This window comes from Meles meles, chromosome 10, assembly GCF_922984935.1.
Source record: "Meles meles chromosome 10, mMelMel3.1 paternal haplotype, whole genome shotgun sequence".
NCBI classification, from domain to species: Eukaryota; Metazoa; Chordata; class Mammalia; order Carnivora; family Mustelidae; genus Meles; species Meles meles.
This window is the reverse complement of record NC_060075.1, coordinates 103179076-103203983: the sequence shown is the minus strand read 5'-3', so window position 1 is coordinate 103203983 and position 24908 is coordinate 103179076. Positions and strand designations below refer to the sequence as shown.

Below are 24908 nucleotides of genomic sequence, written 5' to 3'. Positions count from 1 at the left end.
ATTATTCTAATGTTGTTTCGTCTTATGGTGTCACTTATCTCTCAAATTCTCCCCTTGTGGTCCAGTAGCTGTTTGTCCCTCTTTTGCTTGGCTTTTTTATTCTCTGTCATTTGGTCTTCTATATCACTAATTCTTTCTTCTGCCTCATTTATCCTAACAGTGAGAGCGTCCATTTTTGATTGCACCTCATTAATAGCTTTTTTGATTTCAACTTGGTTAGATTTTAGTTCTTTAATTTCTCCAGAAAGGGCTTTTATATCTCCAGAGAGGGTTTCTCTAATATCTTCCATGCCTTTTTCGAGCCTGGCTAGAACGTTCAGAATCGTCATTCTGAACTCTTGATCTGACATATTACCAATGTCTGTGTTGATTAGGTCCCTAGGCTTCGGTACTGCCTCTTGTTCTTTTGTTTGTGGTGATTTTCTCCGCCTTGTCATTTTGTCCAGATAAGAGGATCTGAAGGATCAAATAAAATACTAAAAGGGTGGCAAAGACCCCAGAAAAATGTGCTGTAACCAAATCAGAAGAGACCCCAAATTGTGGGGGGGAGAAAGGGGATAAAAAGAAGTTCAGAAAAAAAAAAGAAAAAAATTTAAAAAATAAAACAAATAAAGAAAAAATATAAAAAAGAAAGAAAATATATATATATATTTAGATAAACTAGTCAAAAAACGTTAAAAAAGAAAAGGGTAAAAGTTTGAAAAAATTTAGCAGAAGAAGAAAAAAGAAAGAATAAAAAATTGAAAAAAAAAATTGAATTAACCGCAAGACTACAGAATCATGGGGAGAAAGCCATGAGTTCTGTGCTTTGCTTTCTCCTCCTCTGGAATTCCGCTACTGTCTTAGGAATTGAACCTGCTTTCCTTGATAGACGAACTTCGTCCTGGCTGGATATTTTGTTGATCTTCTGGGGTGGCCTGTTGTAGTGACTCTCAAGAGTCTTTGCCCGAGGCGGGATTGCACTGCCCTTACCGGGGGCCGGACTAAGTAATCTGCTCAGGTTTGCTTTTGGGAGCTTCTGTTCCCTGAACGCTTTCCGTAGAGTTCCGGAGGACGGGAATGAAAATGGCGGCCTCCCAGTCTCCGGCCCGGAGGAGCCGAGAGCCTGGGTCCCCACTCCTCAGTGCGCCCCCAGAGGACAGCACCCAATCACTCCTGTATCCCCAGCCTCTAGCCGCGCTCCGAGCTCACCCAGCCCGCGACCAGTTCAAGGTAACCCCGAGCTGAGAGTTCAGTCCTTGGCTCTGTGTCTGCAGCTGGCTTCCCTGTTCTAATACCTGTGAGCTCTACGACACTCCGACACCCCCGATCCTTCTGTGACCCTGCGGGACCTGGGGCCACGCTGACCCCGCGTGAGCTTCACCCCGGTTTAGCCTCTGGAGCAATGTCCTTCAGTGGAACAGACTTTTAAAAGTCCTGATTTTGTGCTCCGTTCCTCCGCCGCTTGCCGGGAGCCAGCCCCTCCCCCCATGGTCTATCTTCCCGTAGTTTTGGATTCACTTCTCTGCCAGTCCTACCTTTCAGAAAATGGTTGATTTTCTGTTTCTAGAATTGCTGTTCTTCTTCTCTTTGATCTCCTGTTGGATTTGTAGGTGTTTTCAATGTTTAGATAAGCTATCGAGCTGATCTCCTGCTACCTGATGTAGTCTCAGGCTGCTACTTCTCCGCCATCTTGACTCCTCCACCCTTCTATACTTTTTAACATAGAAGCACTCTCTGTTGGGGGGGGGGAGTCATTGCCAGATGAAAGGTCATATAGATTTTCTTCTATGTTATCTTCTCAGAGTTTTATAGTTTTATATTTTACATTTAGGTGGGGTCCATTTTGAGTTAATCTTTCAGGTTAAATAAAGTCTGTTTTCTGTTTGTTTTATGTGCATGTCTAATTGATCCGGCACCATTTGTTAAAAACAAAAAGAAACAAAACAAAAACCTCTTCTCCATTGTGTTGTCTTTGCTCCTTTGCAGAGATTAGTTGACTATTTTTGTGGGTCTATTTATGGACTCTCTATTCTGTTCCATTGATCTATTTGTCTATTGCCAATACCACACAATCTTGATTACTGTACCTTAAAATAATATTAAAATTGTGTAGTGTCAGTCCTACCACTGTGTTCTTCTTCAATATTCTGTTGGTTATTTTTGGTCTGTTGATTTTCCACATAAGCTTTAGAATCAGTTTTTCATCACCAGAAAATAACTTGCTTGGATTGTGATTGGAATTGCATTGAATCTATAGATCAAGTTGGGGAGAGCTGACATCTTGATAATATTGAGTTTTCCCATCCATGAACATGCAATATCTCTCCATTTATCTAGTTATTTGATTTCATTCATTAGTTTTATAGTTTCTCTTATATAGATCTTGTATTTATATTTTGTTAGAGTTATGTCTAAGTATTTTGTTTTGTAGAGGCTAATGTAAAAAGTATTGGATTTTACATTTCAAATTTCATTTGTTTATTTGCTGTTACACAGGAAAGTGGTTGACCTTTTGTATATTATTAACCTTGTACCCTGCAACCTTGCTATTAGTTCCAGGAGTTTTTTGACTGATTCTTTTGGATTTTCTACATAGGCAATCATGTGATCGATAAAGATTATTTCATTTTTTTCTTCCAAATCAGTATATGCTTTATTTCTTTTTCTTGTCTTATTATGTTAGCTGGGACAGCTTTTATTTTAAAAGGAGAGATGAAATAAATGAACAAAGTTTTCAATTCAATAAGTTAGAACAGATGAGGAGATTCTGGTTAAGATGCTATACTAAGTTCATGCTTTGGTGCTGTCTCCATTCTCAACTCAAAGCAATAATAGATAAAATACTTGAAGTGGTGGGGGGTGGGAGGCTGGGGAACCAGGTGGAGGGTAATAGAGAGGGCACGTATTGCATGGAGCACTGGGTGTGGTGCAAAAACAATGAGTACTGTTATGCTGAAAATAAATAAATAAATAAATAAATAAATAAATAAATAAACAAACCCTAAAAAAATACTTAAAAAATACAAAACAGGACATATGTTGATTGCAAAGGTTACTGGAACGTGGCTACGGGCACAGCAATGGCAGGGTTTAGCATCTACTGGGTAGATTCCAGAACCAGAACTAGAACTCCTGACCTGAAGTTGGGTGAGGGATGAGCCTTCTGACAGAAAAACAAACGAAGTCTCATTTTTAGAAGACTTTGGCATTTGAAGGCAGCTGGACAAAGGCATAGTTTCATGTCTACATCTGAACCAATCGACCTCTAGTTTAATAGCATTGACCAAAACACATTGTTCAAATATATTGTCCCCATATGAATATGAACTAGGATTCCTAGGATTACCTGTTTCTAACCTGGTATCTGGGAGACTAAGTGGAGGCAACACAGAGTCTCTACATAAAAAGAGGTAAACAGGGGCGCCTGGGTGGCTCAGTGGGTTAAAGCCTCTGCCTTCGGCTCAGGTCATGATCCCAGGGACCTAGGATCAAGCCCCACATCGGGCTCTCTGCTCCGCGGGGAGCCTGCTTCCTCCTCTCTCTCTGCCTGCCTCTCTGCCTACGTGTGATTTCTCTCTGTCAAATAAATAAAATATTAAAAAAAAAAGAGGTAAACAGAGAGAATAAGAAAAAAGAAAATAAAAGCAAAAAGCAAACAAAAACTTCTCCAAACACAGGCTTGCAAAAATGTATAAAATGCACAGAATCTTTTATGATAAAAAGATATAGGACAGGGGCACCTGGGTGGCTCAGTGGATTAAGCCGCTGCCTTTGGCTCAGGTCATGATCTCAGGGTCCTGGGATCAAGCCCCGCATCAGGCTCTCTGCTCCACGGGGAGCCTGATTCCTCCTCTCTCTCTGTCTGCCTACTTGTGATCTCTCTCTGTCAAATAAATAAATAAAAAATCTTTAAAAAAAAAGATATAGGACAAATTAAGAAATAAAATATTAAATTTGCTGTAGATAAAGTTATTCAGAATAGTTGGACAAATATTTGCAATAATTATACTTAAGAATGTAAAAAAGATGTAAAAAGAAATAACTTCAATGAAAAATGTGAGTAATGATATACTTAAAAAGCAGAAAAGCTGAAAGCAGCAAGATAAAAATAAAAACCAGTTAAAATCTTAGAAATAAAACTGTTTTAAGAAGCTATGTGGGAGGGATTTTAGCTAGACACAATTGCATAGTGAAATGGTGAACTAGAAGCTAATGCCAAGGAATTGGTTCCAGGTGCTACTACAAGAGCTAGAACCAAAAATGTGAAGTAATATGGGGACATGGAAACAGTTTGAGAATCTCCCATATGTATTTGATGAAAGCTCCAGAACAGAAGAAATGAAGACACGATATTTTAGGAGATAACTTTCAGCATTAAAATAATCAAACAAAATTATTTGAGATCTGAGATCAAAAGAGCAGTCTAAGCTCTCAAGATAGTTAAAGAAAAATCCGCACCTAGACTCATAGCATATTGCAGAATATTCAAACTCTGAAGAAAATCTAATGTGCATCCGGAGGGAAATAAGCATTAATCTACAAAGAAATAAACATACCGACAGTAAACAGTAGGCACTGGTAAATGGGGATCGTATTTTCAAAGTGCTGATGTAGGTAATTTAGCCTGTGTGAGGGACAAGCTCAACTGCAAGAGTGACGTCATTGCAAATGAAATGTAGCTGGTATCTCACTCTCCCTTTAAATATTCCAGTGAAAGAAGTCCTTTTCCTCTCTTAAAATGAGCAACGTCATGATCTTTCTGGGCACTCTTAAGTTAATAAAGGGTTTTATGGGCACTTCAAGATATGAAACACATTTTCAAACCAGTCCTTATACTAGCCAGTCCTATCCCATAGTTAGAGCTCCTAATTTTGTTCAAAATTACATCACTCTCTCCTCTCAACTGAGGTTGGTGGGGAAGAGGCCAAGATGGGGGACAGGAAATTTTCACTGGACTTGTTAAGAGCGAACTCTCTATTTTCTGGGTGGAGTAATGTTTGCAGCTGGCTCTGATTCATATGCACCTGATTGGCATGGCCTGATGTTCTCTTTCTTGGAGCTACATTTACCCTCTGTCCTCAGGCCACTAAGAACCTAGTGTGTCACCTTCAGCCTCTGGTACTGAAGCCTCATTCCCATGGGAAGCCTGTTGGACAGGACCTTGAAGGACTCATACCAGTGTTCTCAGGGCCTGGCCCAAATTTGGCCCATGGGTTAAGTTAACACTTTCCTTTGCCATGACCAACTTTGGGATTGCCGGCTGATCCTAATCTGGTCGCTTCTCCCTCAGCTCTCCTCTTAGCAGCTAATCTGCCATCATCGGTTCTTCACATTTCACAGGCAGGGATCAGAAGCTAGCCCTCAGTGCCCACTTCACAGTCCACATTTTATGCTCTCCCTATGATCCAGCTGGAATTTGATATTAAGATTCAGCTTCACTTCACCGCACAATTGCCCCGGTAGGCTGGCAGACAGGGTCCTCACCCTGTGACCCCTACAAGGTCGTTCAACACGGCTGAATCATTTCCTGTGAAAATGTGTACACCTTAGTGGGTTGTCTGTTTTAGAACTTACTTTGGACTTGGGTGCCTTGAGTTTTCTTACTGAATATCCCATTATATCAACTAAATTAACATTCAAGATAATTTAGACATTTTTAGATGTAAAAAGACCAAGAGGTATGACAAATGCTAAAATATTGAGATGTATTTTGTCAGGGAGAAAAATGAACTTGGAGGGAAGATATGAATGTAATGTGTACAGAAATTAATTACGTGTGAGAGTAAATGTAATTAGCTATTACATTTATTTTTAGGTTTTGTTTTATCAACGGTACACAGGCACATAATTTTTGCAGTGAAGTAGTTCTAAAGCGGTTGCTTCTTTTAAAACCCAACAGTTTCCAACCTCTCCATCCCCTCAGGCTCTCTCTTGTCAATCTTATCAAGCCCCATTGTATAAAGACAAACAAACAAGCAAAAAACCAAACATATGCTATAAAAGTACAAATAGAAAATTCCAGTGTAGATCACTCCTTTGACTAGATAGGTATGCCTAGCTGCCTGCCTGAGCATGGCATTTGGATGTCTAGTAGGAATCACAGATCAATGAGGTCACAACTGAACTCCTGACTTTCTTCTTCAAACCTGCACTATGAGACAGTCAGATCCAAAATAAAAATATGCTCTTTTAAAAAAATCCTACTTTAAATCCATCAACAAATCCTGTTGGCTCTAGTGGAAATATTCCTGAATCTCACCATTTCCATCAGAACCATATGGATCTCACTCCTTCTATGCTCTAGTTTTCCTGCTCTGGTCCATTCTCACCAATGGCTTTGCTATTCCTTCATGGTCCCCACACTAGTCCAGCTCAGTAGTTGCTGGTCCTTCAGCCTGAACGTTCCTCCATTTGGATAGTTTCCTGGCTGCCTCCATACTTCTCCACTCAGACCTCTGCTTAACTACTACCTTATCAATTTATCTCTTTGTATCTAATTCATTTTCACTCAGTACCTGTCACCATGCCATTCCTGTCTTTTGCTCATTCTCCTTTTGTCTCTTTCTCTTTTTCTACTTGCATGGACATACACACACACAGTTTGTTCACTGGTTTTTATTAGTTTGTAAAATGTCTTCTTTCCCTAGAATGAAAGTTCCATGAGAACAGATACTTTGTTTTATTGTACTGCTCTGCCTGGAATAATGCTTGTCATGTCGTAGGGTTCCAATACATTAATCTTTTACTGTTTTATTGAGGTACATAATACATCCAGTAAATTTCACACATCTTAAGTGTATAGCTTAATGAGTTTTTATAGTACACATGCAAACACCATCAAGATGTTGGACATTTCTCTCTCCCTAGAAGGTTCCCTTGTGCCCTTTTCAGTCAGTATGTGCTCCAGGATGTAATCACCAACATATTAGTTTTGCCTATTCTTGAATGGCATATAAATGAACCTTACATCGTATAAGTCTGTCTGGCTTCTGTTGCTCAATATTTGCCTGTGAGATTCATCATGTTGTTGTGGTATCAATAGTTCATTCTTATTTTTATGGCAGCAAGTCTTTTTTGTATGAACATAACGTATATTTATTGTTTTTTCTACTGGCTGGAAATTTGGGCTGCTTCCAATTCTTTGCAATTGTGCATGCTCTTGTGTATGTCTTCTGGTGCAAGTATGCACTCATCTCTCTTGGATATACATCTAGTAGGGGATTGTAGTGTTACAGAGTAGCTGTGTGTCTCACTTTAGTAGACACTGCTGGACAGCTTTCCAGAATGGTTGGACCCCTTTACACCCACACCAGCAATAACTACTAGTTTCATCCCCCTTCTTTTTCTATCATGGTTCTATAGAAAGGGAAATTGTTCTATAGAAAGAGAAAGGGAAATGGCTCATCTGGTTGGAATCATCACTATACCATACCAGGAACTACACAATTTTGTGTCCAGATCAAATTCACTTTAACGTGCAGAGTTGATCACTCCCTTACTGTGGATGCTGAGAGAGCCCTAGCATAGGTGGAATCTGCTCTTATTTTTCAACAAAATATTCAAATGATTCCAGTAAAGGTCTATTGCCCCATCCCATGAGGTTGTAATCTGCTAGAAGTTGAGACAGCTTTTATCTGTGGATACTTGTTGTAGGTTCAATTGTGTCCCTCAAAAAGATATGTTCAAATCCTAACTCCTGTACTTGTAAAAGTGATTTAATTTAGAAATTGAGTCTTTGTAGATGTAATCAAGTCACAATTCATTACAACTAATAATTATTAAATGCCCTAATCTATTGACTGGTACCATTATAAGAAGGGCAGTTTTAGACACAGACACACAGAGAGAATGTCATGCATGATAGTTAATTTTAGTTCTCAACTTGACTGGGCCATGAATGCCCAGATTTTTGGCCAAATATTACTCGAGGTGTTTTTGTGAGGGTATTTTAGGTTGAGATAAGCATTTGAATCAGTAAACTTGGTAAAGCAGACTGCCCCTCCTGATGTGGGTGGGCCTCATCTAATCAGCGGAAAGCCTGAATAGGACAAAAAAGCTGACCCTTCATGCAGTAAGGGAAAATTATCTCCTGCTTGATCTGGGACATCAGCCTTTTCCCTGCCTTTGGACCCAAACTGAAACTTAGGCTCTTCTGGGTCTGAAGTTTCCCAGCCTTCAGACTAGCCCTACTCTATTGGCTCTGCTGGTTCTCAGGTTTTCACTTGGACTGGAACTCCACCATTGGCTCTCCTGGGTCTCCACCTGACTCACTCTGCAGATCTTGGGACTTGCCTGCCTCCCTAATGGCATAACTGCATAATCAGCTCTGTTTCTCTGGTGGACCCTGACTGACAGACCATGGAAAGATGCAGCTAGAGATCAGACTGATACATCTACCATCAAAAGGAATGCCAAGAATCAAGACTCACTTGCAACCACCAGAAGCTAGGCAAGAAGTATGGAACAAAGGCTTTCTCAGGGTCTCAAAAGTCTCTAGAAAGAACCAATCTTGCCCACACCTGGATTTCAGAATCCCAACCCCCAGAACTGTAGAGAATACATTTCTGTTGTTTTAAGCCACCAGTATGTGATCATCTGTTACACAGCCCTAGGAAATGAATGTAATACCTTTACTCAGTGAAATGCTGTTGGTAGAGTCTGGTGATCAGAGTCCACAAGCAGGAAAAAAGGAAGTTCAGAGCTTTTTTCCCCCCCTTGTACTTTGTGAATTTTCTATTCTATTTCTATTCTAGTGTCTGTCTGACCTTAAAAACATCTCAGTAGAGGTCCTATCACATAAGCCATATGAGCAGGTGTTGTAGAAGACCTTGCTGTGGGGGACCTTCTGGCCCAAGAAGTCCTCTTGCCTCATGGTTGCTGCTGACAGAGAGAATCCAGACAGATGACAACACTTACCTGAGCCAGTGCCTGGGTAAAGCCAGTCCCACTCAGTAGATGCCCGTGGATGTGTGCAATGTGGTAATGGTGGTGGTTGCAATGGGGCCTCTTCTACTAAAACAACTGTTATACTATAAGTGGAAAATCTACCCTCAAGTTCTGTGACTCAGTTTAATACACACCGGTAGTTCCTTCCAACCCTGTATGTGGACCCCAGGATGTACCTGCAGCACTTACACTGCACAAAGTCAGGCCCAGAAGCCCTCAGTGGATTCAGATGTCACTCTTGAATTTGGTGGCATACTGGAAAGATGGTTATCCAGGGGACCATAACAGTAGAACACGGGTCAATAAGGAAAGGGCAGGCACCAAGCAGAAAGAAAGAAGAAGCAACATGGACATCAGTTTCGTTGTAGTGCCCTGATGATCTTGCATGTTTCCATGTAGGTCAGGAAGGGGAGGCTTCACCACAACCTGACCCGAGTCTCTGCAAACGTGCCTGTATTGCCCCAGGGCATGGGGAGATAAGCAACCTTGTAGGCAGCTGTCAAAGCAGTTGTCCATCCTTCTCTCTATCTCACAGGAGGTTTCTGTGAGGCTTTCATCTGTACCTCTCATGTCAGTAAAACTTGGGACATCACTTAATTCCTCTTTGGGTGTAGTTGCACCTTGTAAAGTCATATGGCTCCTTGGTGGCTGGGTAACCCACTGCCCATGCTGCTCAGCATCTGGACCCTCTGGCTCAGTCATCCTGTAGAACTAAGGACATGGGGAAATGTCACCATGCCTTTTTTTTTTTTTTAAAGATTTTATTTATATATTTTTATTTATTTGACAGAGAGAGACACAATGAGAGAGGGAACACAAGCAGGGGAGTGGGAGCGGGAGAAGCAGGCTTCCGGTGGAGCAGGGAGCCCGATGCGGGGCTCGATCCAAGGTTCCTGGGATCATGACCTGAGCCAAAGGCAGACGCTTAATGACTGAGCCACCCAGGCGCTCCCCTGGCTTTTGATATAAGTGATAAGCCATGTGGATCCACTGAGGCAGTCTGTGTCTATGGGAGTATGGCGGGCAGACACAGCAGGGACACCTGCAGCTCTGTATTCATCCCCTCATCCCCTTGAGACTGGGGACTTCCTCACTACTTGGCAGTAACATGTATCACTGCAAGAAACTGGATCTTCCGAAGCAGAGATAAAGTTCTGAAAACGGCATTGGTTGACTTGTTAAATGGCTCTGAGCCTTGACTTTCTCTTTTGCCAAATGGGGACTGTAATTCCTATTTTTCAGGTTGGCTGTGGGAATAGCATGATCCTAAATTCACTAGGCTTAGAATAAATTCATAAAATGAAAGTCCCATAATGGAAGTATGGAGTCAAATGATGGGATTGTTTGGTGCTACAGAATTTTCCTAAAAGGCTGTAAAATTTAAATAGAGCCAAGATTATTTCATGGTAATTGCATCTGTTGGGTGCTTGTATCATTTTTATACAGTATTTTTTTGCTGTTAAGAGAAAGACTCTTGGCCATTGCTCTAATTCGTATTTTGGTTATTTAGGAGCATATTTTCTTACACTTTGTTTACTATTTGTAAGCCTGGATACAGTTTTGTGTGTGACATATTTTAATCTTTTCCCAAATATCTAATCGGATGTTAATATAAAGATCAATCAAGGTGCAAAATGAAATTGACAAATGCTTTTTTCCAATTGCAGAATTTTTTAAAAAATATTTTTCTTGGTCTATTCCATCTTAGTTATTTTTTTCTTTCTGCATATTATAAATATTTTATATTCAAATACATTTGTTTATTCCTCTGTGATTTCCTCTACTGCTTCAAAGCTGAGATTGCCCTCATGATACAGCTCTGTTAAATATTTTATTATATTACTTTGGATTTTCGTTTTTAGATTTTTACAGTTTTATTTTTTGTTTGATTTGGATGTTAATTTGTTTGTATTTATCTTAAATATTCTTACACAACTGTTAGGCACTAAAAAAAATCTCATTAAATGACATTTTAATGTATATTTGTTCTTGACATTCTATTGATCAAATCATACATTTTAATATACAATGACACTATTTGTGACCTTTCCACTTGTTTTCCGTTATTGCTACTATCTGAGACCAAACATTTTCTCATTGTTTGTTCACTGTATTTATTTGATGTATGTTTTTATTGCCAAAAAAACAATTTAAAAAAGAAAGTACATTGCTTTTAATCCCAATTATCAAAACAATAGCTCCCAATTTATAGGATTCTCTAAAAAATACAGAGTAGTAAAAATAAGAAAAACTCGCTCATAAAAAAAGAAACACTCATAATTGAAAAGTCTTTTAACACCTGTTATATTTTATTTCAACTTCTATTATGTATCATTTTTAGTTTATGAAGTTCTATCATTTATAAAATGGTGTAATATTTGTACCTATTCAGAGTTGTGAGGATTAAACAAAATTGAATGTTTGAACATTGAGCATACTATTCAACATATACTATTTAATGAGTATTAATTATTACTTTTTACCTACATGGTTCTACAACTTTACACTATGTTTCATTTCACATGATACTGTATCCTTTTCCCCATTCAGATATAAACACTTTCAATGAGAAATTTTAAACACAGTTTAACTGGGTGTATAATCTATAATAATTCATAGGTATATCATTGTATGTGTGTGTGTGTGTGTGTGTGTGTGTGTGTGTGATTAAACCTACCATTTTCCTGTTATATGTTTGGTTCTGCTCTAGTCGTTTACATTGTGAAAAGCTTTATCTGTTTTGGAATTTTTGCTAAGGATAGGAATCTAGGAATCCATCAGTGACTAGGAATGATCGGTAAATGGGGGTGTATATATACATATATATGTATGTATAGACACAGATACATACACACATATGCACATGCACACAAATATAATGTGTATATATACTTTCAAAAGGCCTCATTCCAGTTTATAATCCAAATGTTTTTGTTACTGTTTCATTTCAGTTTGTCCATATGTTGCCTTAGTCTTTATTTTACTAATTTTATATTACTTTCCTTTTTCACTTACATCTGATATTGTGCTTTTCCCCATGTGCTTGTTTACTATATCATATTCTCACAAAAAATGAATCACTAGTGCATGTCTTTTGCCTATTTATGTAATTTCTTCATCATCTCATGGTCTCTAAATATAACATGTTCTTCTTTCTCCAAGGATCAGAAAATGTTCCATTCAATTTCCTTTTATATTTTTTCAATCTTACATTTTCTTCATTATGAAAGTACTATTAGAGACATTTGGTAATTGTTGATATGTCAAAAGATGCAAAAATGAAAATAACCACACATCCCAGTAATAATAATAAATGATATTATTTTAAAATTCTATTTGTTTTTTCTTTCAATACTTGAGATTTTTATATATTATCTTTGTGCATTTTTAATATTTTCTATATATGTACCTAATTTCATAAAAATTATCTGCAAATCTCATCATTAATTACAGAGCAGTTTACCACATAGATGTATTATGAGTACTTTAACCCCTTACCTAAATTTAAATATTGAATTTCCCATAAGTTATGCTTTTGCAAATAATGATTTGAACATCTTATTATACAGATACTATTCACCTTTCTAATAATTTCCATTGTGAAATTTATTTATTTATTTATAGAGAGAGAGGGAGAGCATGTGAGAGTTGGGGGAGGGGAGCAGAAGGAGAGGGAGAGAGAGAATCTCAAGCAGATTCCATGCCTGGCATACAACTCAACATGGGACTTGATCTCATGACCCTGAGATCATGACCTGAGCCAAAATCAGGAATGGGATGCTTAACTGACTGAGACACCCAGATGCCCTGATTGTGAAATATATTTAAATGTATAATTACTCGGTAAACATTTTGAGTATTTTTAAGGCTCTTGAAATATAAGGCAAGTCACTTTTAAGGATTTCGCATCAAAATTTATTTATTGTGTTTCATTTTGTGGCCACTTTCAATCTAGAATGTCATAATGTTTTAATCCAGGAAAAGGAATTACCAATTTATTTTAAATCATACATATTTTTGGACACAGAGAAATGAGAGAACAGAGAGTTCTTGCGATAGAGCTCAATGAATTGTATTAAGTCCCACTAACATGTTAGTTCATTTTAACAATTGGGTTATGAATATGGATATGTATTAATTTGTATAGAAGTTTTTATAGACTTTATTGATATAAGGGATTATAGCATTAATTTATAAATAATAATAATAATATATATAATATTCTTTGTTGAAATTCCAAATAGTCAGTTGATTCTCAGAGAAGGCGTTCAGTGATATTTTGCGAAACTCTTTTATCTGTAGCCAATCTACTCTTGAAATTGATGAGTCAGCATCTTTCTGACTGGTTGATGTTTTCATTGTGGTAACAAGTGAGGCAAAAGTTAAACAATGTAGATGTTTATTCTCATATGTCAGGGTGCTTCTTTACTGAGTTAAATGATAGTTTTCAAACACTGGAAGAATATTTTTGAAGATTTCTGCGCTATTCACATTATGGCAGCTACAAATATGGCACAATGTTAAATCTAGTCTTATTAACATTTTGTTCTCCAATTTATGAAGTTTAGACAATAAAAATGCAATAACCAAGCTCTGAATTGAAACATTTGTTCATTTCCATGCTGCAAGTACTCCCACTGTGGCCAATTCAGACTACAACCCAATGTCAGTAATGAGAAATGCGGAAGAAATGCACATTAGCACACCATTCTATCATATTTCTGTCGTAAACACAATAGTTGTAAGTAATCTAAAAAATACACCAATAATAAAATGTAGTAAAATAGTTAGGAAGTCATGAGTTTTGAGTATTTATTACATCTTAAGAATAATTTATTTAATTGTTTATGGAATTAAATTTTTAATATGGTTGTGTTGACTAACTGGCATGCAAGATTCCTAAACATGTGAAATCATGGAAAATGTAAAAGTAAACTTGAAAATGAACAGTTAAGAGGTGGCCCTAGTATGCCACCGCTTAAAGCCAAATATAATAAAAAATTCATCTGCACACAGTTCAAGTACACGTGTTAATGTCTTATCATAAAAAATAGCAGTAACCATGCTCACCTCTTCCCACCCCTTGCTCCCAAGGGGTGATTCGCTTCAAATCTTCTTGCCAATTCCACTGGTGTATCTCCACATTAAAATAAAAACCAAAACCAAAGCCTCGCTTTTTTTTTTCTTGATTTATTCCTACCGGACATAGTGCATTGACGTTTTGCATTGCTGTTGGGTGCATATGTCGCACCCAACATAGTTATGTCACCGGATTGCAAGGTTCTTGTCTCTTGTGGAGTCGAAGAAGGAACCTCGCGAACGGAAAAGGGTAAAAAGAAGCGGAAGTTTACTCAAGGAAGGTGAGAACAGAAAGGAAAGAAAAAAAGCTCTCTAGCGTGAGAAGGGTCCCGAATGGGTTGCCCCTGAGGGCTTTTAGTGGCTGGTCTTTTATTGAGCATTGACTGGGGAAGCTTGTGGCCTTGGGATTCTTGTGTTCTCTTGGTTTGATCCCTTATCTCTGGCTTAGCTCTGTTTCAGCGTCTCCACCTGCCAGGAATAGTTCCAGAGCCCAGTCAGGTGGGTCAGGGGCCTCCTAACTCTCCTACCTAGACCTTCACCCATTCCTTATTCATGGGACAGGACCTGTGGGCAGAAAAAGCAATACTGGATTTGTGAGGAGTGACTGATTGGCACTTTTTAATTAATGGGGGGTTAGGGATAGCGCAAGTGTCAAGGAATCTGGAAGCAAGGCTTTCAGAACCTTGAAGGGCCGGCTGCTGCCAAGATAAGGTTACTTTTAAACATTAAGGTACTAAGGCAGCCATGAGTTCCTTGAGGAATGTCACGATCTGCATGTTTCAGGGATCTCAGTGGGCTGCAAGCTAAAAGGAGATTTAATTTAAGCTATATTTATTTTGCCTTTCTTTCCCATGTTAGTTACATTATAATTTACAGATAAATCAATATCAGTATTTTCAATAGTATAAACATGTACTTTTCAGGGGCACCTGGGTGGCTCAGTCATTAAGTGTCTGCCTTCAGCTCAGGTCGTGATCCCAGAGTCATGGGATCGAGCCCGGCATCAGGTCCCTGCCGGTGGGAAGACTGCTTCTACCTCTCCCTCTCCCCCTGCTTGTACTCCTTCTCTTGTTCTATCTCTGTCAAATAAACAAAAAATTTTTAAAAAGTTAAAAAAATGTACTTTTCAGCCACATGGTTAACATCTCTTTTCTTATAAAATTCTTAATATGTTCTTGGAATTAATACCCCTCACCTCTGATTGATTGGTTGATTTCTCTATTTCTACAGAATTTTCTCCCACATATTCCGATATCTTTACTTTGGTTGAAAGAGAAGTATTTTCTAAGCCCATGATGACATCAGGTCTATTTTATTTTATTTTTCTTGTAGACTTCTACATTCTTTTTCCATGTCTGTGTACTAAGTTTTCACAAACATTGTGCCTTGAAGTAACCACGTTCATTAAATTCTCAGAGTTTCTGTGAGTCAGGTGTTCAGCTGTGGCTTAGTGGGAGCCTCCATTTAAGGTCTCCCAGGCTGCAATCAAGGTATTGGTTGGGTTGGGTTCTTTCCTTTTGGGGTCTTCTAAATTCATATGGTAGTTGGCATAATTCAGTTTTGTGGATGTATGTTTTCCTGTCATATGGTCTCTTTGGTATGTCTTTTATTGCTTTTTAAAAATAATTTCATTTGGTATTTAGCAAAACTTGTATTATTATCCTAGAAGTTGCCTTTATTGTATTCCCAATTCCTTTTTCGTAATTAACATTTTACTATCTCATCTATCAGTTTTTAGAAGTATCCTTGACTCCTACTAATTGCCTAGATAAAAATGAATTATCTTCTTCTACTTTTTCCTTTCTCTCCCCATTTTTTAGCTGCTTTGTCTTTACTGTTTGAACTTGTAACATTAACACAATATTCTCCTACCCAGAATACTTGACTTCCCTTCCTATTTCCTCTTTCCCTTATGTCTCTAAAGGCACCAACCACTTTTCTATGAAGCTGATTCTTTCACAGAAGCTCTGCTTCCTTATGGCCGCCATTTTTGTCTCACTCACTTTCAAGCCTTGCCCAGCAATTAATACTGTGACTTAGCAGGTCCTGACTGATGTTAAGTATTTTGGCCTTTAATGTCAAAATTTCTCTTCATGGAGTGACTTCTTTGTTTTTATACACCCCCTTCACTTCTCTATTCTTCTACAAAGTGTCTAAGTCACCCCTTCCCTACTCTTCACACTCAAAGACTTGGTGGTGGTAGAAACTCTGTTGGCATTTGGAATTGGGTTTAAAGCTTATGATAATCTCTGTTGTGTAGTAATACTGAAGGTATAGCTCCTTCATGCTTTAATTGCTCATGTGGGGGAAAATTTGAAATCAGGCAGCTACCATTTTCTTACAGATTTGAAAGTTGAGTAAATGTGGTATTCTTGGTTGAATAATATCTGCTTCACTAATTTCTTTGTTCTCACACTCCTGAAATCCTATTACTGGAAACTTGACTTTTAAGATTAGTCCCTGATTTTCATTTCTTTGGTAGTTTTAGTCTCTGTTGTTGCTTTGTTCTGCTTTCTGGTTATTTCTTAGACTTCAACTCTTTGTCCAGGTCATTTCAGGTGTTATAATAAAAATGCAATAGACTGGGTGGCTTAACAAGGAACATTTATTTTTCACTGTTCTAGAGGCTGGAGGATGCTGGTAGATACCATGCCTAGAGACAGTTGTCTTCCTGGTTTGAAGGTGGCTGTCTTCTTCTCACATTGCAGAAACAAAGTGGAAGAGGGCTCTGGTCTTTCTCTCCTTATAAGGGAACTAATGCCTTCATGGAGATTACCCTCAAGACCTTATCTAAAAATAATTACCTCCTAAAGGCCCCACCTCCTACAACCATCATATTGGGGTTTAGGACTACAAAATATATTTGGGGGGGCCACAAATATTTAGTCCATGGCACCCTTTTATTAAATTTTTGTTTGATCTATGATATTTTCCAATTTGAGTAACTTTGTATTATTTTTTTTCTTTTTATCACTGGGTTCTTCTTTCATGTTTATATTATATTTTTATATCTCCCCAAGGGTAATTATAACTTTTTGGAAACTTTCCCTCAATCCCTGAGTGTCCATTTTTCTGCTTCTCTGTTTTGGTCTCTAGCCATTGAATCCTAGTCCGAACCTCAATTAGTCTTGCTCGGGTAATGGCAGGAGCCTCTGAATCAACCAGGGTCCCACCAGGTACTTCACTTAGAGGGACCTTTACCAGAAATTGTGATGGAAGAGCAGAAAAGGTGAATGGGATTGTGGGGAAATGACGCTAGGGCTGGAGGTACTCCTGGATGAGATGATGTTTCCAGGCTCTGAAAACCAGTTGTTATACAGGAAACCTAGAATCATGTGGGGTCTGTACAGTGAGTTCTGAAACCACAAAGTTGCTGCCTGAAATTGCAAAAGAGGGAGAAAAAGACCTGGCTTCTCCCTCTGCCTTTTCCTCAATTTTCCAAGGTGGTCATGGTCAGCCAGGAGACAGGAAAGCTAACTGCTGGAATCATGAGGAGCTACAAACCTCAGGGCTCCTTGTTGTTCCTCTTAGGATGGAGAGCAGAACAAAGAGGGTCTTTTCCCCATGCACTGGCAAGAAGGAACCTTCGAAAATGCAAGTCTGATCCTTTTTGTTCTCTGCTTAAAACTCTCAAGTGGCTTTCCAGCTGTTCTGAGGAAGGCCAAGGGCTCTATCATTGCTTTTAAAAAGACGAGGGCTCTAGCTTTTTGGACTCTCCCTCACACTGACATTCCTCTTACCTTGCTGCCTCTTGAACATTCTCACATAAAACAGTAAATTTCTACCCTGATACTGTTATGACCTTACCCTGCTTTGGTTCTCTCGATACCCTCCCACCAACTGCCATATTATCTATTTGTTGGTACTTATTTTTATTAATTAATTAATTTCTTTCCTTATTTTTGGTCATTCCTCCCCTAGGATGTAAGCTGTGTCAAGAGAGGGACTTTATTTCCTGCTTTACCTGCAGCACCTAGAGTACCGTGGGAAACTACTTAATGCTTGTGGACGAGCGAATTCATTATGCAGTTTTTTTTGAACACCTGCACTAAAAACATAAACCACGCTCCAGTGAGTAAGCTGTGGGAGGACATTTTGGGGAGGTGCCCATGATTTTCAATGTTGGAGTCATTTTCTCTGGGGCTGCTTAATATCTTCAGAGGAGTCTCTAGCTTGTGATTGGAGTGGGGCAGGGGTAGAGACAAGGGGGTCCCACATGGGGGTAGACTGATGGCTGATGGCTGGGGTTTCTGTAGTCTCTTTCATAACCTTTCACTAATTTATTTTCTTTCCATAGGTTTGAAGTGTTTTCAGGTAACAAAGTTCTAATTCCTACCTCATTGCCTAAGGAGGGGAAGAGTCTGGGGCTCAAATTGTTCCGCACTTTTCTGTCAGTTTCTCTTTCTGAGTTCCCTTTCTCATCACCACTGTTGTGTTCCTGGTGCCCACAGGTGCTGCAGCTCGTGGGATTTCTATGGGAGGAGGGTGGCTGTGTTCTCCTCCACAGTCCCCTCTGCAGGTGCTTGGCTGTAGACCGTTGACTGCCATGGTTGCCAAGCTGTCTCTATCCACTTCCGGTTTTCAAAATATTAGTTGAAACCTCTTGACTACTGTTCTTGTCTCTTGCAATTTTTGTCCTCATGGCTTAAGGTCTTGTAAAAATTATTTATTGCCATTTTAGCAGACTTTTGAAAAAGAGAAAAAAAAAAAAAGAAACAGGTATGGTCTACCACTTTAACCCAAATTCTTCCAATTCTTTTTTATTGTAAAGACCCAGGGCTGGCATGAGTAAAAATAAACAGTTAAACACAATCAAATTTTGTTAAATTTTACCTTTTGACTGCTTGGCACATTTCTGTAACTTCCAAATCCTCACCAAAAGGTGAAAAACTAGACAAAATAAACAAGCACAGAAGGAAACTAAGAATATGTGTGAGTAGATAGGAATTCTTCCTTTATTGCTGTTTAGGGTGGGAGCTTCCCCAGATTTCCTCAAACCTATGCCCTTAAAAGGAAGCACAGGGAGAAGGCTGAAACCAGGGGCACACATCCATTGAACAGGAAATCTTTTCCTTATATTCTTCTCCCACACTCATGAAAGCAGAGATGTGATGGGTGTCCTGATTCTATTTCTACAGAACCTGTGTAATTTATTGAAATGGAAACCTAGAGGCTTATCTCTCTCTGGTATTGCTCCTAAAGGATTCAGTTCCAAAAAACAGTCAGCAAAAATGTTGATGGTTCCCCCAAAACAGGTCTGCAGAAAGAATAAATACTCTCAGAATGCAGAAATGAGAGAGAGAAAAGAAAACAATACAGTTTGCTCAAAAGCTGCCTCAACCATTTTGTGAGCTGATTATAAAAATATTACTTTGAATTTTATGTCTTACCTGTGTTGTATACATTAGTAGAAGGGAGAGTAATCCATTTTATGACTGGTATGTCTCCAAACTTTTCTCTAAAACACACAGAAAAAATAAGTTCTAAAGCAAGCAAGCAAAGTCACCAACTACTCTAAGAAAATTACTGTTGGCATTTTTTATTTGCCTTTTTTTTTTTCCTTTTGCTCTTGGTCTTCCATTTATGCTTCAGCACAGAACTCTTTCGGACAAACATGCATGAGCCCACACACCGAGGCATGACTACATAACCTAGCTTCCCTAGAGCACTTAGAACAGTGCTTTCCGCAAACAGTGAGCGTGGGTTAGAAGAGGAGTTAGAAGCAGAGCTGGTCAAGTTTTAGCATGAGCCCTATGCTGTGCCTGGATGCCTTAGTGTTCAGCACAATTTAGGCGTCCATCTTCCTGCATCTCACATGGTGATCATCTTGTTAAGAGCACGAGTGGGCTGCCTGCCTGGCATTTCCACCCACTGGGAATTTTCCCATAATGTTGAACTTCAAAACAGAAGAGAGAGATTTTCTTCTGTTTCTCACAAAACTCTCTTGGCCCCCTAACAAATTTGCCCATCCTTCTCTCATAACTTCTGAATTGTTATGATCGAGTTCTCCCTACAATATTTTTGAGTTATTTATTTCTTAGCTTGTGCCAAGATAGACACAAAATTTATGTTGTGGTCTTTATCCAAAATGAGAATGTGAACTATATTTAAATAATAAAGATGGAAACGCAGTTGGCTCTTCTTAGTGTAACTTAATGTCTCATGCACAACAAATACAGGTGGATTTTGACTTTTCTCATGCATAGAGATTACAATTTATTGGACCTGTGTTTTACACACACACATACACACACATTTAGTTTATAAAAAGTTCAATTATACTATTTTTCATGTTTTGGGAACTAATCTAATATTTTTTGTAAAATTAGCTGAGTGGATCCCTGCTGAGTAGGGATCCTGATGCAAGACTCAATCCCAGGACCCTGGGAGCATGACCTGAACTGAAGGCAGAAGCTTAACTGACTGAGCCACCCAGGCACCCCTATAATGTATTTTTCTAATAAAAACCTTGATATATAACATAATTTTTAATGTCATAGTATTATATCAATATATCATAATTTATTTGGGTCATTTTCTACTATTGGAAACATAACATTTACTTTGTGCAATGATAATAGAATCCTTATGACTAGTCTTATACAATCATCTTTTAAAATATCTGACTATTTTCCTTAAAAAATTATTGCAAATGAATTGCATAGAAGATTCTGGGGGAGATGGAAGACTAGGAAGCACTGGGAATCTGTCTTCCCTTCTAGGCAACTGTAACACTGACAGAAACTCTCTCATAAGCCTTTTCGGAATTCTGGAATATATTAAAGGCTTGCAACTTCCAGTGGAAGACTTAGACAATACAGTACAGTTAGTTTTAGTCAATTTCAGTTCTTAGCATGAAGGCAGCTATCTATTCCCACTCCCCAGTAATATGGCAGACAGCTGTGTACCTGTTCCTGGAGCAGCTCACACACAGCTTGCAGGAGCCAGGGTGTGCAAAAAAGACTCCGTACTCTGAATACCAGGGATGCGTGCTCTCATTACTGATTACTATTTCTGATCACAGAGGTGCTGACAGAGTGGGCAGTCATTGTTGCTGCTGTTCACCCTGTTGTAAGTCCCTCTCCCTCACCAAAGTGACTTAAAGGACATTTAAAGGGCCAGTACCTTATCCTCTCCTCTATTTTTTTTCTTTTTTTCCCTTTGGGGCCATATATTAAAGACTAGAACATTCAAAGGCAACTACATATATGAGCAAAATAGAAAGTGACTACACATGCCCAGAGAAAGACTCAGTAAAAAATCTGAGACATTCAGTTTATAGCTCAGACTGATCCTCAACCCGGAGACCATCCACAGCAATCATGAAAACAAGAACAATATCAAGAAAGAGCAAGCCTGGAGAAGGGGGAAAATTTGATTTTCAGATTTACATTTTTTCACTCAAATATCTAGTTTTCAACAACAAAAAAATATCAAGGCATACAAAGAACAGGATTGTATGGCCCAATCAAAAAAAAATATGTGTATATATAAATCAACAGAAACCATTCTTAAAGAAAGACCGATGGCAGATTTATTAGACAAAGACTTTAAAATAATTGTTTTAAATCTATTGAAAGACATAAAGGAAGAGCTAGAGAAAGTAAAAAAAAACAATGTGTGAACAAAAAATATCATTCAGTGAGGAAAAGGACTGTCTTTTCAGCAAATGGTCATGGGAAAACTGGACATCCACATGCAAAAGAATGAAATTGTACTTTTACCCAAAATTGTAAATAAAGATTAACTCAAAATTGATGAAAAATCTAAATGTAAGACTCAGAATAATAAAACGCACAGAAAAATACACAAGACAAAACCTTCAGGCTATTGGATTTGGCAGTAATTTCCTGGATATGGTTGAAGACACAAGTAACATTAGAAAAAATAGACAAGTTGAATTTACTGAAAATGTAAATATTTTGTCATCAAAAGACACTATAAACAGAGTTAAAAGACAACCCACAGAACGAGAGAAAACATTTGCAAATTATTTGTCTGATATGGGATTAATATCTGGAATACAGGCAGAACTTCCCAAACTCAACAGCAACAACAACAAAACAAACAACCTCACTCAAAAAGTAGGCAAAGGACCTGAGTGGGAATTTCTTTAGAAGAGATATAAAAATGACCAATAAGCATATGAAAAGATATGCTTAACATCACTCATAATTTGGAACACGGAAATCAAAACTACAATGAGATGCCACCTCAAGCCCACTAAGATGGTTACTATTAAAAAATAGAAAATAGTGTTATCAAGGATATGGGGAAATTAGAACACTTGTGCCCTGTTGGTGGGAATGTAAAATGGCATAGCTACTGTGGAAAACAATATGGCAGTTCCCAGAGAAGTTAAAAATAGAATTTCCATGTGATCCAGCAATTTCTTTTCTTGGTATATATTCAAATTGAAAACAAGGTCTCAAAGAGATATTTGTATACCCATATTTGGAGAACATGGAATGTTCAGAATAAACAAAATGCGATGTATACATGCAAAGGAATAATATTCAGCCTTAAAAATGACGGTAATTCTGATGTGCTACAAGGACGAACATTGCTAAGTGAGATAAGCCAGTCACATGAGAAGACAAATAAGTACCTAGAGTATATGAACTATCTAGAGTAATGAGATCCATTGAGATAGAAAGTAGATGGTTTCCATCTAAATGGTGGTTTCCAGGAGCTGGGGGAGGAGGAATGGAGAGTTAGAGAGTTATTACTTAATGGTTGTAGAATTTCAATTTTATACGATGCATAGTTATGGAGATGGATGGTGGTGATGGTTGCACAGCATAATTAATGTGTTTATTACCATTGAACTATATACTTAAAAATGGCTAAGATGATCGGTTTTATAGTACGTGTATTTTACCACAATTAAAAAAATTGGGAAAAAAGTAAAATCCTGGGTTAAAACACATGTGTACTGCCCAGTTGGTTGATGTCTGTTATCAGATTGACTTCCAGAAAATTTGCATGTATTACTAATTAGAAAGCTCATCTGTCCTTTAGAAGATTTATATTCTCGAGTATCTCTATCATGTGTATGCTTCCCACCTGCTCTTTAATTATGTCCCCTGAGAACCTAGAAAATATTATCTTCTCAAAGATAGATATAATTATGAAAGTATCAGGAATAGAGCAAATCTCTAACACACACTGGAGACGGGAGTGCTTTTATAGCTATTCTTTATTGGCTACAGATGCTTGTGAGATTAAAATTGTTTCTGTTTTCACAATGTATGGGGACATGTTGGGATTTTGGAGGCCAAGTCACAGACCTCCATAAGACAGGAGTTATGAAAAGTGGATATGGCTACCGGGTTAATATGGTGGGACCACTGTGGTTATCAGACAGTCTGATCCATGGAGATCTATAGAACTCTACTCACCATTCCATTTCTCATTAACATTTATTGCATTTAAATGATTTTATTGCTTTTCTACTAATTATTATATCATTAGCTCAATGAGAGTATCCAATAACCCAGATAGCCATAAACGGTATTGATACAGTTTAGTCTTAGAGTATATTCTTGTCTTGGAGGAATGTTTCTGGCTCATCTCCTTCTTATAATCAAAAGATTAAAAATATTCTACTAACTCTTCTTTCTTATCTTGCCTACTCTTCTTAAATTTTATTAATCATTCTTGCCTTCCTAACATCCCTAATCTTTATTCCATTTCTATAAACATAATATACAGAATGCTTCCAGACACATAATTATTCTATACTCTAATTTTCTTTTTTATAGTTTAATTTTACTCTTTATTCCATTTTGAAATTAATTTGGAGAGAACTTATTTTTACTCTAATTACTTAATTAATAATCCAATTACCATATATTAAATAATTTCTATTTTCCCTTTGATCTGAAATACCAACTCTACCATATTCTAAGCTATGTCCTTATATAGATTTCTGTATTTTCTCTTTACTTTCATTGGTATGTCTGCCCATTTTGATAATGATATTATGCTCTTAAATGTATTGTAACTGTACATTATGATGTCTGACAATGAAAGTGGTCCTTACTATGCTTCCTTCTGCATTTTGTGTATGGGTGAGGAGAGGGTTGGATAATTTTTTTTATGCTACCTGTTCTTCTTTGAGATGACACTTAGCTTCATTTGGTTCAATTGCAAAGCCTTGGTTTGGTATTTTGTATAGAGCTACTTGAAATTTAAAAACCAATTTTGAAAACGTTGCTTTTTTTTTTTTTTTTTTTACAATATTACATTCTCCTTCCTTTACCCACCTCTGCTATAGAAAGGAACACAGTATGCTTCTCAATTTATATGAGTTTTAAAAGTATTGTTAAGGCATTCTGTTGGATTTTTTTAAGACCTGAATCTTCCTGGGTGCCCCAGTGGCTCAGTTGTAAAGCGTCTGCCTTCAGCTGGGGTCATGATCCCAGGGTCCTGGGATTGAGCCTGCTGGACAGGAAGCCTGCGCCTGCTTTCCTCCCTCTCTCTCTCTCTGCCTGCCTCTCTATCTACTTGTGATCTCTCTCTGTCAAATAAATAAATAAAATCTTTTAAAAACAAACAAACAAACAAACAAACCTGAATCTTCCTTAAGCTTGTTTCTACATATTTTAGCTTCTCGTTTCAGTATTTAATACTAATATCTAATAAATGATTGGTCTCTGGGTATGAAGTAGTGTTTCAAATACATACCTATGTTATTTCGTTTATTCTTCCAAAGGGCCTTGTGATATAGGTAATACTGTTATTCCTTTTTTACATATAAAGAAACTGAAGCCTATATAAGTTTAATACTTTGCTTAAATTTATAGTGTCTCCTCTTATTTAGTAAACTGGGAAACCTCAAATTTTAGAGAACAAAAGAACTAGCTAGGGGTGTTTGAAATTGTTTAAAATTTCAGGTT

The 24908-nt window shown here is 37.9% G+C and overlaps 1 protein-coding gene and 1 pseudogene across 1 annotated transcript in view; one reads left to right on the top strand and one right to left on the bottom strand.

The window, feature by feature from the left end:
- The window catches only part of LOC123951566, a 37610-nt pseudogene extending 19300 nt beyond the window's left edge, over window positions 1-18310 (top strand).
- Window positions 18311-19412: 1102 nt separating this feature from the next.
- Window positions 19413-24908, bottom strand: part of VSTM2A (V-set and transmembrane domain containing 2A) — a 157955-nt gene continuing 152459 nt past the window's right edge. The window contains exon 5 of the mRNA XM_046021570.1: window positions 19413-19465. Coding sequence (XP_045877526.1) covers window positions 19437-19465 — 29 coding nt within the window. The 3' untranslated portion in view covers window positions 19413-19436. The remainder of the gene's footprint in view (window positions 19466-24908) is intronic.